Genomic DNA, 19,851 nt, shown 5'->3' on the forward strand with positions numbered 1-19,851 from the left:
ATGTCAATTATTTTAATGGAGAACAACACTCTAGTCGAGGTGTGTAGGGGATGGCACAATTTAAGATGTACATTGTATACCCCCATTGTCAACTAATCTCCTATTAGTTTATCAAAACACTCACACAAATTCAAGCATGTGGGTTAAGTTCACTCTTGCCTTTGTGGTTATTAATAAGATGCACACCAATTCTACAATTGCAATGAGGAGATAAGATCATCGCTCCCATATCTATAAATTTTCTCCATAGAAGCAAAAATTGTTTGCGGAAAAAATTGACAAACAAAGAGAAAAAAAAAATTGGAAAAAAATCGGATTTAAAAAAAAAAAAGTTGAATTTATGGTGCTCGATTAACCACGGGCACTGATTTGCCCTCCCAGCCATAGACAATACACGATTGTCTCCCCTGAGCACTGCTTATTCTCAATATAGCAGATTGTGTGTTATTTCTCTATCTCTTCAAGAGAGAAGATTAATCTTCCTTTATACCTTTTGCAGTGCCCCTTCACCAAGGGACACCACTCTTCCAAGTGGCACCAAATATAATATTATATATATTATATATAGTATTAATATAATATAATAATTTTTATATTATCATATAATATAATAATTATACGATATAATAACAATATAATTATATTATCACATAATAATATGTTTATATTATCTCATAATAATATTATCACAATATAATCACAATAATAATATAATAATTATATTATCAATTTAATTACTATATTATCAATATAATTATTATATCACAATAATTATATTATCACAACCTTTATGTTGTCTATGACGGCCTGAATGAATCCGACAATAGCATCAACACTCCCTCTAAGCCGATTAGGCCACTTACATATTTGTCTTCCTCGAGCTGGAAGTGATGACCGACGCTGCCAATCTTCAACACTCCCTCTCAGCTAGGGAGGATACTTCCAGCTGCACAAGACATATCACCTCATCGAGATGTCAACCACAATGGCTACTCTCATAGGGTAGATCCAACATGGACAAGAGAGGCATATATTAAATATGCAAAGTCGAATGACTACTTGCATATTTATGAGTTGGCCCTTTGAAGGATCCGACCTTAGCTATAACATCATCAACAAATGTAAAATATTGTAGAAAAATAGAGAAAAACTACTATTTTTTTAAACTTAAGGGCATTTCCATAGCATAGAGATATAAAATAGAGATTTTAACCCATGAATGTAGAAAATAACATTCACAAACAAGAGGATTATTTTCAAGGAATATATGTCATGCCGCCAAAATAAGAAGTCACAGCCTTATTAATTAAATCAAATCGCAGCCTTTAAACTATATTCCAGACAGCTGGCTTAAAGATAACAGCCGTATAAATAAGAGAGTCAGTTAATATCAATCTAAGGAAACTGATAGCCAGTGATACCAAAAAGGAATATCATTAAAATAAATACAAAATACTTCAAGGCAGCGATTTACTAGGATAAGAGAAAATTAAAATATAATTAAGTTTCAAGCCAACGATTAAGAGGAAGAGTTGAGACTCTTTTAAAGGGCAGAAATATTGAAGAGGCATGCCTTCTCCCTCATACCGGAAAATGTAAAAAGAAAGAAGAATTCATTTGAAAATTCAGTGTTCCATGGGCGTTGGGGACGAGGGGACGCAGGGACGCGTTTCTAGGACGGGGGGACCAAGAGCCTAAGTTTGGGGACGGCGGGGGGATGGCGGTAGGGGTTGGCGGGGTGGTGGTTCTGATAAAGTTATACATATACATATAGTACTTGAAAAAATAGTTTTGAAAAGATGTATGACAGTATTACAGTATAAGAATTACATTTCAAATGAGACTATAGGAAATTTGAAATACTAAATCTAAATACCAAGATTTCTTCAATGCTAATTGTGTTGTTATATAGAGCCTAATTAGACTCAGAGGTTAAATTTTCCCTACTTCTATCGGCGCAGTTTTCCCTTATATTTTTCAACGGGGGTTTGGGGGCCAAGGGGCATCGCCAATTAGGGTTGCCCCTTACCCCCAAAAAAGTCACTTTTTAAAAAAATTTAATTTTAATTTTTAAACATTGCATATACGTGGGGGCGATGGGAGACGTCTCCCCATCTCCGGCAGCGCTTGGGTGGCGGTGGCGGGGGACGTCACGTCCCCGTCCCCTCATCCTGAAGACGTCCCCATTTCCAAGGCACGGCCAAAAGGGGGGGGGACGCGTCCCCGTGGAACACTGTTTGAAATGGACATCAAATGGAAATGGAAATGGAATAAGAATTCTGATTCTGAGTTTAGTTCGGAAAAAGACCAACTATCTACAATATTTTGAAAAGTGGTTGGTATGCAATGTGGTGAGATTTAATATTTATTATTTATTTGTTTATGAATTTGTTAAGAAGCTTTATTTTATTTATTAAATTAAATTGCCAATTCATCAAGAACTAGTAATTATTTATCTGCTTTCCAACAAGCAATCATATCTGGAATCAATGTGAGACGTGTGATAGGGAGATGCAGCAGTACCAGTTCCCTCATCAACTACACCAACCCCACGCTGGATGTGCGATGCTTGTGGGCCAAGGGTCCGAATGACTCGGAGGCTCGTTCCGTTCCCTTGGGCTTGATTGAGGAGGACAGTCTCCCGGCACCCGATCATGCTTTCCCATCGAATTCCTAATATGATTGGCTGTTGGATATAAGCAATGAAATGGATCCAAATGCATTTTGGATATTATATTTTCAATAAAGGATTATTTACTTGATGTTAATTAATTGCAATTATGTAATTTATTTATAGAATACTCTTTGTAAATAAGTTGTATTGTTGGAATTGTTAATTTTTGGCAAAAATCAGGTATATCCCAAAAGGGGACATTATAATATAACAGTTGGCATTTTTAGCAGCTATACAGAGAACCTCTTGTTGAACAAGTAATGGAAGCTAATATATCAGATTTGGTGCCTTCATCTTGAGTATCAACATTATCTCTGAACATATTTTAATTGAAAATAATATGAACAACTAAATATCAATAATTATTTGTAAGACGTACACTTTTAGAACTTCTAGAATCTTGGAATGACAGACTAAAATGGATGAACGGGAAATAAAAATACATTAAACTAAAGTAGGCAAGAGTGCTCAAGATTCCCCAGTGAACTATAAAAGAAAAAGTAGAAAAGAAGAAAATATTTCACCCATGACATAAAGAGTACAACCCATGTGCTATACTACTCTCAACCATCTGTCAGGTGAAGGGTATCCCAAAAAAAGTCCAAAAATGTAATCTGATAAATGACCTGGACTAAGGGAGCTAGTTACAGCAATAATTTATACTTGGCTTACCTCTATAAAGAGGGCTTGGATATGAAGATGTAGATTAAAACATCATTTTTATTTTTTTAAGTCATCTTATTTCACTTAAACATATTGTCTCAAGCTCTCAGCTAATCAGCATAAGTTTTCAATTCTACACCATACAACTGATTTGGTTTTTGAATGGTACAGAATCTACAGATGTTTGTCTATCCCAACTCCATATTATCTACAAAACCAATTAGTGACTATTACTCCAGATATGGGAGAGAGCATTGATTTTTTTGTGGATCTGCTACTACTGTGGAAAGAATTGCTGCACTTAAGGAGAGAATATGCAAGTCAAATTATTTGTGATTATTTGTTTTCTTTAGCAATGGTAATAATATTTGGCACAATTACACATTATACTTAAAATTAAGCACTGATAGAAATAATAAATAAACTCTCATGGGACCTTTGATCCATTTTTCCCTCAAGGCCACTAAAGTTAACTCAGCTTATTTATTCAGGAGATGAATATTCCCATTGCTTTTTTCAATATTTAAGTTTTGTGTTTGTTCATGCAGCTATATTGAAAGCAAGCCTCATCATTGGCAATCAGATTATAGCTTCTCTATTATGGAGATTGAAAACATTAATAGTATGCAAGTGAGCCATTGCCTTAGAAATATAATTGATTTACTACTGAGAATGAAGGAAATATTTGAGGAACTTGAAATCGAGTATCACCTTTTGCCTCAAGAAGTGCATGTCAGGGTTATATATAAGTGGCAACCAAAGAAGCAATAGTTATTTGACCTATCACTGCATCTATGTCACGGGAATATTTAACTTCCCGTCGTGGTTTTTCTCCTCCCATCACGCAGCCAGATTTACAACAATTTTGTAGATTTTTTTAGGATGTCACAGGTCCTCTTTTTGGCAGGTTTTTGCAGAGATTTTTTTGCACTTCTTCCTGTTTTTCTGCGATTATTATGTGATTTAAATGCAAAAAAATTGTTGACAAGGATTTCATGGGTCCTCTTTTTGGCATGTTTTTGCAGCGATTTTTTTGCACTTCTTCCTGTTTTTCTGCAATTATTGTGCGACTTAAATGCAAAAAATTGTTGACAATCTGATCAACAATTTTTTCCCAAATCACAATTATTTGGGGGAAAAACTCACCTCTCTTCATGATCTGCAATTAATCAGGTATAATCGCGACAATTTGCAGACCATTGCTTCTTTGCTTTTCTCACTTCATTCCTAATCCTCCTTCGCACCTATAGCCAAGATGAACTCCATCCAAATCACGCTCAATTTGCTACAATACATCAATGGGAGGTTCACCAGATGTGAAAATTGGTTTTATTTACGAAGACCATGAGGAGGAGATATACACAGAGCAGCCACAAGGTTTTATCCAAGACTCTTCTTTGATTTGTAGTATCAGAAAATATATCTATGGCTTAAAACAGGCCCCTTGAGCTTGGTATGGCAAGATGGATTCTTTCTTTCTCACACTTGGGTTCTCTCAGTGCCATTTGGATCCAAACATCTACATTTTGCATCAAGATGATTCGCTCCTTCTGGCTCTTTATGTTGATAGCCTAGTGATCATAGGGAGTTCCTCATCCACGATCGCTGCAATGAAAACTGCCCTCCATGACAAGTTTTTGATGACCGAATCTGGCTTGTTGCACTATTTTCTCAAGGTTGAGATATATTTGCCTACTTCCAGGATAACAATCCATATGTGCTCTAGAATTGCTCTTAAGGTTTCACATGTGTGAAACCAAGCCTACTCCAACTCCATTTCTTTCTACAGTCAAACTTGAGGCTTAGAGTTCTTCACCCATCATTGATGGCACTTTGTACCAACAACCTGTTGAGAATCTCACCTACCTAACTCACAAAAGACTTGGCATTTCAAATGTTGTGGGCATGGTCTCTTGATTCATGCAGGCACCCCATGAGTTGCACTACAAAGCAGCCAAGCAAATTCCCTACTACATTCAAGATACTCACAATTTTGGGATTCACTACACAATGAGCATTGATATCAACTTGGTGGGCTACACATATTCAAATTGAGCAGGTGATTCTTTGGATCACAAGTCTATAGCTTCTCACTTGGTTCAAGTCTTGTTTGTTGGTGAGCAAGATGCAATTTGTTATTGGTCTATCTTCTACTGAGGCCGAGTATTGGGGTGTTGTGAACACCACTACTGAGGCTATTTGGTTTTTTATTCTTCTCACTAAATCTAGTATTCAATTCAAGCAACCATCAATCATATTTTGAGACAATCAAGGAGCTATTCAAATCTCATGGAACCCAATCCATAATCTGAGGACCAAGTATATTGAGGTCCAAATACACTACATTTAGGAGCTCATTCATGGACAAGTCATCGATCTCTACTATTTCCCAACATCCAAGCAAGTTTCCAGCATTTTACCAAACCCTTCACATAAAGCAAGTATTCTTATTTGTGAACTTTGTTGGGGGTGTGGGAGGCTTCATCTTCTAGGGGCATACCTAGTCTTTCCTTACTCTCAAGGTCTTTTCTCTCTCTATTTAGGGGGAAGGGAATCAAAGCTATTCTCTATTTTCTTAGAGGGGCTTCTTCTCTTTGGGGGGGATTTTTATGTACAAGTATGCCTCATCTGGCTTCATTTGTCAAAAACCATTTTTTCACCCACCTCCTGTCATGCCCAGCCTGAAATTGTGGGTTTGATAAGGACATATCACAGTTTTAAATAGCCAATCCTAGGCGATTGAATAAAAGGGCCAACCCAAAAATGAGTTGTAAATAAAATATGTCAAACCCTAGGCAGCCGACCCAGATTGGAATAATAACATTTTATTACAAATGCAAAGGTTTAAATAATAAATGGCGACCACTATATAATTTGGGCCGACCTCCTTTGTGGGAAATTAAATTAAATCAAAGTTATTAATGAGAATAAAATATGTCAAACCCTAGGCAGCCGACCCAGATTGGAATAATAACATTTTATTACAAATGCAAAGGTTTAAATAATAAATTAAATCAAAGTTATTAATGAGAATAAAATATGCCAAACCCTAGGCAGCCGACCCAGATTGGAATAATAACATTTTATTACAAATGCAAAGGTTTAAATAATAAATGGCGACCACTATATAATTTGGGCCGACCTCCTTTGTGGGAAATTAAATTAAATCAAAGTTATCAATGAGAAACCGACCCTTTAAGAGTTGCCTCCCTTTGAATAGTCACCCCTCTTGAAGAAGAATGAAGGGGTATAAAAGGAAGATAAGATGGGAGTTGGGGGCAGGCAGAAAATAAAATATATCAGCCTATTCAAAAAGCAGAAATATCAGAAGGGAGGCAGACTAGATAAACAAAGAAAATCAGAAATTTGAAGTATAGCAGCAGTTAATAAAGTCAGTGATTAAGCTATTCAAAGATCCTTCAGCAGTGATTAAGAAGTGGATAGGGCAAATTGGTGGTGAAGAGGTGTCATTAAGTATTGGACCTGAAAAGGCACAGTTAAGGAGGGTTGTGTCTGTTCTAAAGGGACAGGCACTTCCAAAGGATCGTCTCTCCTCAAAGGGACATAAGACATAAAATAGGGAAACCCACGATGGAGGAAGGCATCAAGGAAAGCACCTCAATAAGCATCAAGAGCAGATCAGTTCATAAGACACCACTGATCAGGCACTTAGATAAAATCAGTAATTACTATTAATTGCAGTCAATAGCATTCTTGATCACTTGTATGCAGCATGATTTGATTCTATGCATAATTACTCATGTATGAATCAATGTATGCAATCTATTGATATTATATTATTATATAATCCCTTATATTTATTTAAATGCTGCAAACAACCATCATAGGGATAGTGAGGGAATATGAGGAGGGGAAACAATTATCAGGTCCTCTTCTAAGTACACCACCATGATAGTCCAATGAGGCCAAGGGGGTGCAAGGAGTGCCCCACCCTTGGGCTTAGAAGGGAAGGACGTTCAGGACACCCTAATGTAATTTCCCCGAAACCTCTACCTTGGTTGACTATTGGATTAAGGAACCACGATCATGGGAAGGAGAATTAGGGAATGAAAGGAGGGAATGAAAGGAGGGGGAACAGCTGTAGACTCCTCACTAGGCACACCACCTCATATGAGATGGTGAAAGGCCACATGAGGCCAAGAGGGATAGGATATCTGCTCTTGGGCCTAGGATAAATGATCGCTTTGGGGCACCCCATTGCAGCTTCCTCTTCAACCTCTACACTAATCGATTGTTGGGATGAACTCAAGGGAGTCTCAATCATACAAGGGTGAAGCAGGATGGCATGATGAGGGAGAATGGCTATGGATGCCTCACTAGGTACACCACCTTGTATGAGGTGGCAAAAGGCCACATAATGGCAAGAGGGATCTAATGTCCCTTCCTTAGACAATCCAATCGTCAGCATGGGTTAGCCTATAATTAGGGTTCCCGTGGGCTAATGTGGTGGATAGGGAGCCCATTTGGGTGTTTGGTGACCTTCTGAAGGAGTATTGGAGACATTTTGGGTGTTCTAAGGCAATTTCCTATTTTTTAGGAGGGTCCTTATTTTTTAGGAGACTACTAGTTGGTTGTTTGACCACCAAAAGGCCGAGGAGCATAGCACAGGAGCTTAGGAGTGTTTATCATCAATTCGAGATAGTCTCCTAATTTTTAGAAGCATCCCTACTTTTTAGGAGGAGACGGCCAGTTGCACTGCCACATCCAATCATCATTCAGTTTTCAGTTTGGGAGTTCATGTGGTGAATTTGAGGATAAATTTGGATTATTAAAGTAATAACTTCTATGTTACCCAGGGACGCGTCCCCGGTTTTATTTTCAAGCGTCCTCGTCCTGAGGACATCCCAGGGACAAGGGACTCCTAGGGAATGTCCCCATAATTTCTGCATATAGACAGTGAATTTTGACAATGAATTCTATAAGAAATTCGACTTTGACTCTCAATTTAACACAAATTTACCATAAGAACTCTGCTAGTTCTTATATGTTAAGGTTCTATAAAGTATATGTGCATGTTTTATCCATGTTTTCATATGAATATTTTAAATTTCCCTATATATTTTAATTTTCCCTATTTTTATATAGTCGTCCCCTTTACCGTCCCCTAGCCATCCCCAAAACTGGCAAAAAAAATCACCGTCCCAGAAACACGTACCCCTGTTCCCTGCCGTCCCTGTCCTGAAAACTCAGGGTAACATAGAATAACTTTAATAATTACACTTAATTGACTAAAGTGCTTTCTTAATAAAGTATTTTTAATATTATAATAAAGGGGACCACCTTGGCCCACGTTGGCTAGGAGACGTAACATAAATTATTTTAAAGCAACTTAAAATAATAAAAGGGAGCCTAGGGAAAAGGTACGATCAGCATTGAGGAAGGCCATGTATTTTAATAAAACATTATATAGTGTTTTAAAATAAAGCATGGAAACCCTAAAGGTTACGTTTAGGGTTAGAGGCTATTAAAGTGACTTGTTGGGGTTTCTTTGGGCATTCATTCAATCATTTTTACATCAGCTATTTTGGAATTGAGCTCTGCAAAGGGTTTTCAACAGCAGACTAGCCTTCAGGGAACGGAAACTCCTTGGGGATCAGTAAATTGGATGCAAAACCAGTTCATAATTATGGAAAATTCTTTCAGAATTCCTATCCTATTTGTGCTTCAATTGAGAGTTCTATCAGCGGATTCAGACCTATACCAGCAGATTCAGACTTTACCTTGCAGATTGAAGAGGGTTTGGAAACCCCCCGAAGGCTGCCATTCCATTCCTTGGGCTAGTCGTACCTTCTCCTTGCTGGCCGTAACACTTGCAGGCCTCAGGGTGCACAAATTGGGTTGTACATCTCAGTAGAAGGTTTGAAATTGGAGTGTTCTTCATTGTCATCACTTTTCAGCAAAGATTTGATGAATTCTTCAGGCTACAGATGGCAAATGGGGTTCAAATCAATCATTCATTGAGGAAAACTTAGTAAATTCGATAATCTTGCCTGCAGGTCAGGCACAAATCTTAGCAGTTTCAGAATATTTGTTTTTGTTAATTATAGTTGATGCAAATAAACTCCATTGGAGTCATTGGACATCCTTGGACGCTCATCCATTGTGTTCTATTCAAGATTATTCAATAAACCCCCTTTCCTGGCTAGGTGTTGGACTCTTGGTATGCTCATTGTGATTTGGTGAAATAGATTTCTTGATTTTGGAAGTTATTGTATTGCTGTCTCAAAAATCAGAATTCTGAAATTAATAATACAGTCCACTATATTCTTGCATTTTGCTTTCAAAGTGATGGTTTATTGGCATTTATTCATGACTAAACCCTATGCAAACTACTAATAACAAACCCAAGCAAAAATCCTCAGAAAATTAGTCTTAAAACCTCAATACAGCAGCATAAGAATCAGAAAAATTCAGTATAACCTGGCTGGGGATCTTTCAAGGGATGGTATATCAGCTCTTGAGCCTAGGGTAGAGGATCAATTTGGGCACCCTATCATGTCTCCTCATCACATACCCCATTATGGTTGAACCCCACATAGTAGATTAGATTTGTTAGATGTTTATGAATATATGTTTTAACCCTAGTAATGGATTATCCTATAGATTATAACCTCGATATTTGTCTAATACGATTGCAGGTTTCCAACATTGATTTATCTTATATTCTCCTTGGGTGAGAATTATATCTCTAACTATATCATGTTCCTCGTTTTATTAGATTTGTGAACTTAGGGCAAAATATAAGGTGATCCAAAAAAGGGACAGCTTAAGGGGGAGGTCTTAGTAAACGGTTTATTTTCCTAGTGGATATCTATTTTCCTATTATCAGTGTGAGTAGTGTAAGGTGTCAGCATTTTCCATTGGAGCTACATTTACTATTCTTAGATACATTTGGTGTACTCTCCTTATTGGTTGTATTTCACCTCCCCCATCTCACTTAGTCTATATATACTATCTCCTAGCCTTTATTTGCATCCCATAACTTCATGTTGTCATGTTTTCCTAGTGATATTTTCCTCTTTGAGCATTTTCTTTACTCTTTTGCAGACTAACTCTATTATGTTATTTTGATTTTTTTAATCATCTATATCTACAGTTCAATAAGTTTTTATAACTCGGATTAGTTCTATCATCTGCAACAATCTACGAGTTTGTGTGATGAACAGACACTGATCTGGCAAGTGTTAACATACTATGATATGCTCATATTTAAATAAAGTAGGCCAAAGTTCAATTTGGCTTGGTGCTTTTCAAAATGCCAAGCCTATATGTTAGTAAAAGCTTTTAACTAATAATTATTACCAATATTAATTGTAGTCGCACCCTTTAAATGTTTCTTTAAAGCAAATTCAAATCTTACTAAAAGTGGCTCACCATCATTGCTTAGTTTGTTTAAGTCTCCATTACTATTCTGCCGAGCCCACTCATGAATACAATCACCTTTCTCCCTGCAATAAAAAGCAGTATCATATTTACAAATTTTGATATATTCCATGCAATTTATATTTAGGATGTGAGTGATTACCATGCAAACAGATTCATAGCAGATTTTATGATAAACGATTCTTACCCTCCTTTATAAACTACTGAAAAGCTAAGGCATTCTCCTTCTACAGGTTGACCATGCAACTGAAGTGACTCGCAACAAGGAGGGCCTGCAGTACAACAATTTCTAGGTGATGAATTTTACATAACAAATATCTTTAGTTTAACAAAGCTAAAGTCAAATATTAACTTATTTATAACTAGACCAAGCTAACAACATATCATCATGAAATTTGTAACCAAGATCTCAATTTCATTAGGAAAAAGCACACATTCTAACATCTGCAACAGTGCTGACAGATCAATAGCCAGCATATTTTGGAATTTTAAGAGAAAGAACCAAGTGTGAGTTATCAAATCAAATGACGTGGATTCATTTTACAAATTTACTTTATAACACTCAGAATTTGCATGCCTCTATGGTGTTTCTCAAGTTGTAATAATAATCAACCAAGGGCTGCCAAGAGGAATATAGTGCCAGTGTGCATTGTAATATATTGTAATGTAAAGCATTATGAATAGCATTAAGCACGATAAAAAGTTAAGTCTATATAACAAACAACTTAAGGCACATATATTAAATCCCACTGCCAACATTTATTAAAAGGCTTTCCCATAATCAAACAATTCATACCAACAGCAGTGATGATGTCTTTTGTCTTATACATTCCATATAAGGAAACAAGTAAAACACATACTACAAAATCTACAAGATTAAAACAATGCAGGCTACCATTCTAAACATATAACAACTAACATCATAGTCCCCATACTCAGTATTAATTATGTTGAGTTTATTAGCAAATCCTGACATATATATTAAAGATCAAAGTCAGACTGATAGCTAAAAACACGGGTGTTTTGATTTTGATATGCTTTATTTCAGTAAATATATACCACCACAAAATACTAGGCAGTTTCTCTTTCAAAGTACTTTAGAATTTTTAAGAAACGGGGAGAGAGAGGGAGAGAGAGGGAGAGAGAGAGAGAGTTTCTGTGTGTGTGAGATATGTGTGTGTGTGTGTGGAGAGAGAGAGAGAGAGAGAGAGAGAGAGTCTGTGTGTGTGCGTCCCAGACATGAAGAATTTGTTTATGCAATGGTAATGTACTTTCTTAATTTAGGAAGCAAATGACTGAAAAAGTAGCATTCGAACTTTATAGTGAAGACAAAGATGAGAATTTACCAGGTAAGATAGGTCCCACACATTGAGATAGCATAATAGGGCCTCTTGCCCCATCCATACGCATAGGCTCACATGAAACACAAATCAGACCATCTATATCCTCTTTACGAGCCGTATATGAAGTGCTAGTAGCACCCTTGATTTCATGTTGCGTTCCATCTGGGCTAGTCTGCCAAGCATCAAAACACGTTTGAGACATGAATGACAGGTCTCTCAAATTTGAGGGTAAAGAACTACACACAATTCCAGGCATGAGCTAAAATGCAAATAAATTATTTTATCAATTTACTTAAGAAAAGATATACAATACCAGGAACCATTGTAATTTTGAAGCCCCTTCCTCTCCTCCCCAATATCTCTTGTCAAGATGTAACTCAGCTCCCTCAACGCAATCTCCTACAATCTTCAAGGAAAGTATCCTTGGAGAACCTACAGGAGTTAAAATCATGCATGTCAAAAAGGAATTAATCAAATGATTACAGATCCAGCTGTGAATCCTCAATGAACATACTGCCAAGAAAAATGTTTATCTGCTACATTTCCTCGGTAAAGAGGAATATAACACCTGGTTTGACACGCTCATGGCTCATGGTAGTCCGTACTTCTCCAATGACATCATCATCCCGAATAGGTAAACACTTGAAGGATATAAATTTATGGACAGCATCTTTTGTTATTTGATACTGGAGCTGACCTGTTGCTTCAGGTATTAAAGTGCCTAGTTCATTCTCACTCTGCTTACATAAAAACAGCAGCAAAGTGAAATCCAAGTTATTGAGGTCAATTTCAAGGCATTATTTGTTTATTCTAACATGCATTTCATAAAACACTAGTACTCATAAAAGGAAAATTGTATTGACTACCTCATGCAAATACCAATTGTAATCACTATTGCCTTCGTGACCTCCAATATAGCCATAAGTGGCTGTCAAAACTTCCCCTTCAGAAAAGTCACCAGTAATAGAAAGGAAGTTCAAACTTGGTGGCAATGCTGTATGTTGGACAACAAAGTAGGAAGATAAATAGTTATATCACAAATGAAATCACATTATTTTGCATTGTCCTTTTAATAATAAGACTATATACAAGAGTATAAATTCCTTTGACTATATGAAAATGATTAAAAAAGTAAAATTAAAATCTTGAAGCAGGTGGAACAATCCCAATGGTAGAGTAAGCCTCTATAAAAGATGGTACATATTGCAGAAGATTGCCAGATGTCTCTAAAACTCTGATTAGATGAGTCAGAATCTGGGATGTCTAATTTCTGCTATAGTACAATTTTATTTCAATTTTATATGTTTTCTTGTTTTAGGTGTCAAAAGCCTCAGTCTTAGTGGATGTGGAAAAAAACTCTATGGAATGTCTATGAGAGACCACGGACAAGGCCAGGGAGACAATCCAGCATTCATATGAGCCAAATAAAAACAAATATGAACCCATTTGGCATATATTGATTGGATGTAGAATAGCCAATTTCGCTAGCATATTCATGTTGTCGCCTACTACTTGTACCCAAAAAATACCTTCTCTAGTTCATTCAGAGTAGATAGGAGGTTATGGATAGCGTCAACCATGTATGGTGATGATGGTACCCGATGAAAACCATAGAGACATCATTTATGATGACCTGCATATTTATAAAGGCATAGAGGGGATTTGCAGCTAAGTAAAAAAACATATACGTTTAATTTTAGTTTACTATTTATCTTAACATTTAAGTTTACTAAAATTCTTAAAATGTTATAATTGTTGTCCTTGTAAATTTGTGGTGGGAAGATTTTGGTACAACACTCAATATTCAAAAACTCATCATCTACATTTTGTCCCAGCCCTAGAGTGCTTCTGATTAAAAGCACATTAGAGTATTTCTAAGGCCATTCACACAAAGAAGCACAGCAGAAAGTCCATGAAGGACTTTGTATTTGTATGGGACAACCTTCAGTTTCATGCAAAGGTGGAGGGACAAGAAACACATGTGGAGCTTGAACTCAATGACATCCATCCATATTCAAATTGTATTTCTACAAATGTCAATCCCATGTTTACTACTGATGAGATAGCTGATTTGGAGAGGGAAGTAGCAAAATGGGCAACAGATACAGCAGCAAACAAGGATGCAAAAGGTGAGCCATCAAAGTGGGCTTCATCAAATGCACATCATATGATTGAACTTGAGGTTCCTATTGAAGATGATATTGTTCCTCAACAAGAAGCTTTAGACATAGAAGAAATTTATAGATAATGGACAATGAACTTAAATTTTGTAATTTTTACACTAATGAGTTTTCCTTTAGGGAGGAGCACTAGATGGAATTTATACATCAATGGTAAAGATTAATGGTACTACCATCAAATGAATCTTTTCAAACTACTTAGGTAAAAAGAAGCATTCAAAAGAGAAACTAAATGCTAGAAAAGATACATAAATGTGCACAAATTTTTTTCTTTCCTGCTAGCTAAATTTGTAAAAATGAATAAATTGAAATTGAAACATAACAATGCCATGAGCTAGATTCTCACTTTCCACTCGCTTGTCTGAGATAAACAGTGCTGGTTCACCACATTCACCATCTTGAGCCACAGGAGTGTATTTTGCAAGTAAATAGTACCCAACAGCAGCAAGTGGAATACGAAATGTCTACAATTGAATAAATGAAGCATAAGATCACTTCAAGTTATGACATGCAACCATGTGTATGAGCCTTCTAATTTTCATTCTTACATCAGAAATCTTGATACTGGCTTGTTTGTCCAAAGCCATTTTAACATGAAACCAATTCACAATTAAACATAATGACAACACTACAGTTTTGAAAATTGACAGCAAAACTAAATTTAAACAATAGCTGTCATAATTTCCAACCTTAGCAATTCTTGATGTGCTTATGGCTTCCATGCCACTTTCATCAGGTTCTAGGTCAGCAAAAGTTGTTTTGAACCATTGCACTCTACTGGCACCTTCTACCCCACCGCGAACAATAGCACTTATTGCAACCTTATTACCCTCCCTCACATCTCCTACAATTCGCAATTGAGTGACCCTTGGTGGAGCTGAACAAACAAAATAAGAAATCAATTCACAAATAAGCAAATAAACAACACTTGCAAATCAACAAGAACTACTTTTCCATCAAATGAAAATTCAGATTATATAGTATTTGGCACAATTGAAGGTCTTCAGCGAAAGGATAATTCATTGCCCGTAACAATTAGAAATTGCATCCTGAAATGATTTGTACCAAAAATAATGGAAAGGAAGCAGGTTTCTCTTCCAACATGTTAGAAATTGCTGGAAAAGAAGCAGGTTTCTCTTCCAACATGTTAGAATGAATAAACTAAATCTTGATATTACTTAGATAATATGCTTTTAATATTTTCCAGGGCAAGTTTCACAACCCAATAAAGATAAAAATTCTAACCACAGCCACTGCAGAGAACGAGTTAAAGATTTTAAATCTAGCTGTTGAAAGGTCCTGCTTGGTATTTTCTTATATAAGGAAATGCAACATCTGCTATTCAAAAAATATATCAAATTCTACACCATCCTGTTCAAATTGAAGATATTTTGGGGTTACATACTGAATAATATGCAGCCAAAATTATTCAGGCAGTAGTGAAACTCTTCAGGTCATGGGCATTAAAAATTTTGCCTCTCATTTTTATATTTGTGTACAATCTGTCTTCTATTCTTGGAGATTGAACAGTGTGCAATTATTCTAGACAAAATAGTTGAATCTTTTATAGTTTAACATTAACAAGAGTTGCATGAGAATAAAGATGCTATAAAAGATCATTTTAACCATTCTAAACTGAGAACAACAGTCTTATTGAGGTGAAAACCATTAAAACTAGTCAACAAAACAGCCTCGGCACTGTTTTCTTAAGTTGAAGTTCATCCTCTGGAAATGAAATTTAAAAACACTAGTTTTTGGAATGATTGTGGAGTAAGGATGAATTTTAAGATGGTACACAAAAAAAAGGGCTCCAGATAAGTTTACTACATCAACTCAATCTATGGGGGAGGCTTATAAAGACATCTTAATTTTATATTTTTTTTCCTTAAAATTCATTCTATCTTGACTCTCAAACAAGACAAATATATGTCAGGAAAAAGAATACTTGTTATGCTTTGCGTAATCACACTTGAGTGATCTGAAGCATCATAACAATGTTATTAAGTTTGACTTGCTAAGACACAATTCTCCATCTCTAGTCAAACCAAGCATGTAATTTGAAACACTCTAAAACACTTCTTATATGATGATTATCAGCAAGAAGAATAAACTTCACATGCAAGTTGTGCATGGGTCTACACAGATCACAGATGGTTCTGAGGTGATCCACACACATTGGAGTTAAATTCAATTTTAGTATGCCTGTGATAAACTTTAGCAGTGATGGGGTACAGTTTTGTCTGTGACGAAACCTCCATTTATAGCAGGGTGGCAATTTTGCTTGTGTCATGGTACTTTCGCATGAATCTTGGCAATTCTAATTGTGTCATAATAATTTACCAAGTGTCATTGCCATTCTGCAAAATCAGGTGTTGGTTTTGCCCAGGCAGGTGTGAAAATTTTGCTTGACAGAAATGAACAGGTAGACTAATGGTTGTAAATGATGTTTCTTACAGTTCTTAGGCTTTGGGGCTTATGTACGAACCTTGTTGTATTGTGTGCACATACCCTATGGGGGTTGTTCTAAAGAGATTCATGGTTTCTATAGATACCCTTTGATCCTTTCATGAAGAGATTGAGAGATTCTCCATTGAAAACTGTGTTAGGGAGAGACTGCAAATGTAGTATATAATTGCAGAAATTTCTAGAGTGGTTGCAATTGTAGCATACTGCAAACTGATGTATCATTGAAGACATTAGGAAAGCGATGACCTTGTAGAATTGCAAGGAGATGCTCCAAAAGAAGGTAAATTGCCTTACTGTTCCAGAGTTTCTTCCCAAGTAACTCCTTGTGTTATACTCTGTTCTTATAGTGATATCACTTCATAATTTTCCCAAGGAAATCCATAAGGGGACAAGCATACCATCAAGTATCAACTAAGTACTCTAAGAAATTGAACAAAATCTGCATTGGTGAATAGCTAAGGAATATCTCTATTAATCATAGATCACAGAAAGAGATGATAATAAAGTCTTTCTTAATAGACCAAAGCAACTGGATTTGAAAATTTATACAGTTTAGAATTGGTCATGGTTGTACTTGTAAACAATTGAACATTTTGTTTGGGAAATAATTTGGATGGCAAGATCCATGTATCCACTAACATAAATATGCCAAATAATAACAATAACATGTAGAAATAGAAAATATATGACGCAGCACAAGACATGTTTGTGGCCTAAGATGCCCAAATATCCAGTATATCAAATAATAAATAATTACCCTTAAAAATTGGGCAACATATAATTCTCCTCAAGAAAGAAGCTACTCGTCACAATATCTCCATGAGATCTCAACCAAATAAAACACTCCCCAAATACTTGACATCCTCACAATTATGCCATCAATGGCATGGTGCATTTGTATTGAGGTGGCATTGTTACAATGGCCACCCAAGTTTAAGCCCAAATTGAGCTGGTGAGCCTGTGGGCTTGAGATTGTGGGCTTTGTGCTCCTACCTGATCACAACAGTCACAGGACGTTTCCTACACTGAAGCTTCCCCAGCTCTCTTTCTCCACACATTGACATTGCCATCATGTTTCGCAGTTCTTGTTTCTGGAGGCATAGATGAGAATTAAATATCATAAAATGATTAATATTTCATTTTTTATTTCCTTTGTGGTTTAATTTTGCAATCCCTGGTTATTAAATGAACTGTCATATGTCATGTACCAGCCTACATGAAATGACACCTGATACCTACAAAAGAGCAACCTTAACTTTTATTATGAGATGACTAAAAAAAATTATTGGTCCAATTGATCCATAGAATGTAGAAATGTTTATTTACATGTTTTGAAGATGTATATATGGCTACTAAATTTTTAAATAAATTCTTCAAGCTTTGTCGAGTTGTATTGATTTAAGATTTCATGTACTAGGTTGTGATTATAAATGTATGTGTACCTAGGATTAAAATCATTATATACAAAGAAATTCAGAAGAAAACCATAATCTACTTCTTTGTTCTCAGATGTCTTTGACTGGCTCCATTTATTGTTTTCAGTGATTTGGTATTTAGTTTTATAACATAAGAAAGTGCACAAGATTGTTTCAAAAAGGCACTAGTGCTCAAAAATTCACGACTTGTTGCATTTTCTTCCAAGAAGGTAATCATGACAAATTGAACACGTAACATGGAGCTAAAATACTTCAGAGTATTAGTTATGTACTCAAATTCTATGTCACCCCGAGTTTCGGGACGGGGAAACGTGTTTCCAGGATGTTTTTTTTCCAGAACAGAAGATGGCAGGGGATGGCCATATATATATATATATATATGAAATTTAATCTGAAATGGTATCTTTCTTTCTCCTTGCCTGCCTGCGTGAATTCCTCCCTACTGCCCTGAACTCCTCCCTGCCTGCGTCGCACGCCCAGCACTGTTTTTAATTTTTTGTTCAATGTTTTTTTGGCCTTTACTTTTGCCGTATGTGTTTTAACTTTGGGAGAATTATGATATCGGCGGGAGGCCGAAACTTATTAACTATATCAGTCATCAGACTATATCGATATTAAATTATTAATATTATGATTATCGTTTCTAATTTGTAAATTATAAAATTATTATAATATTTATCATTTATTAATAATTATCGAAGTTACCGGTACTTCAGGTTTTGCCCCCAAATCCGGATACGATACATATCGGATTCGGATTCGCCTTGGAATCCCTGTGGATTCAGACAGGGTGCTGATTTTTGCCCCCTGAAACGTATCCGTTTTTGGAGTCACGATTCCAGACGCATCCGGTGTAGACGTGGCGATTCCATAGGGTTTTTTTAACGAATCCGCATCGGTCACAAATTTCGAGGGTTTTTTCATGGGTCGAATCATGTCTTTTCACGTTTTAAACCCTAAAGCAAAGCTAAATGTTAAAAAACGTGAAACCAAAAAACGCAGGTCAGAGGTGAGAGGAGGCGCGACGGCATAGAGGCGCGACGACGGCACAGAGGTGCGACGGAGGCGCAACGACAGCACAGAGGAGGCGAGACGGGAGGTGCCAGAGCAGGAGGGCGACGGCTGACGACCAGCCCTCATTCTTTCCGGCGCATCCTCCATTTTTTCGGGCTTCCTGCAGGTTTTTTTTTTAATTATTATCATAGGTTTTTAAATAACTAAATTTTATTATAAATTTTTAAAAAATTTATTAGTTTGTTAAATTTTATTATAGTTTATTTAATAGTTTATATAAAATTAAATTTAATAATTTATTTAAAATGAAAGTAATTAAATTTAAATTTTTAATTACAAAATTTAATATGGACTATAGTTTGTTAAATTGTTTGTTAAATGAAAACAAACTAACTATTAAAAATATAATTTTTTATTTTTAAATAATAAAACTATTTTCAATTTTGCTAGTTAATAATAATTATTATTAACTAGCAAAATTGAAAATAATTATTATTAACTAGCAAAATTGAAAATAGTTTTATTATTTAAAAATAAAAAATTATATTTTTAATAGTTAGTTTGTTTTCATTTAACAAACAATTTAACAAACTATAGTCCATATTAAATTTTGTAATTAAAAATTTAAATTTAATTACTTTCATTTTAAATAAATTATTAAATTTAATTTT

General features: G+C 35.7%; 1 protein-coding gene across 3 annotated transcripts in view; it reads right to left on the minus strand.

Moving 5' to 3' along the window:
• LOC131032632 (187-kDa microtubule-associated protein AIR9) overlaps window positions 1-19,851 on the minus strand; it is an 86,163-nt gene that overhangs the window by 21,773 nt on the left and 44,539 nt on the right. For all 3 annotated transcript variants that reach the window (XM_057963648.2, XM_057963649.2, XM_057963650.2), the window contains 8 exons: window positions 14,954-15,141; window positions 14,611-14,728; window positions 12,951-13,078; window positions 12,653-12,821; window positions 12,398-12,516; window positions 12,088-12,256; window positions 10,929-11,013; window positions 10,733-10,806 (listed from right to left, as the gene is read on the minus strand). In XM_057963648.2, the coding sequence (XP_057819631.2) occupies window positions 10,733-10,806; window positions 10,929-11,013; window positions 12,088-12,256; window positions 12,398-12,516; window positions 12,653-12,821; window positions 12,951-13,078; window positions 14,611-14,728; window positions 14,954-15,141 (1,050 nt within the window). The remainder of the gene's footprint in view (window positions 1-10,732; window positions 10,807-10,928; window positions 11,014-12,087; window positions 12,257-12,397; window positions 12,517-12,652; window positions 12,822-12,950; window positions 13,079-14,610; window positions 14,729-14,953; window positions 15,142-19,851) is intronic.

The sequence above is a fragment of the Cryptomeria japonica genome, chromosome 11 (genome assembly GCF_030272615.1).
Source record: "Cryptomeria japonica chromosome 11, Sugi_1.0, whole genome shotgun sequence".
In the NCBI taxonomy this organism is placed as follows: Eukaryota; Viridiplantae; Streptophyta; class Pinopsida; order Cupressales; family Cupressaceae; genus Cryptomeria; species Cryptomeria japonica.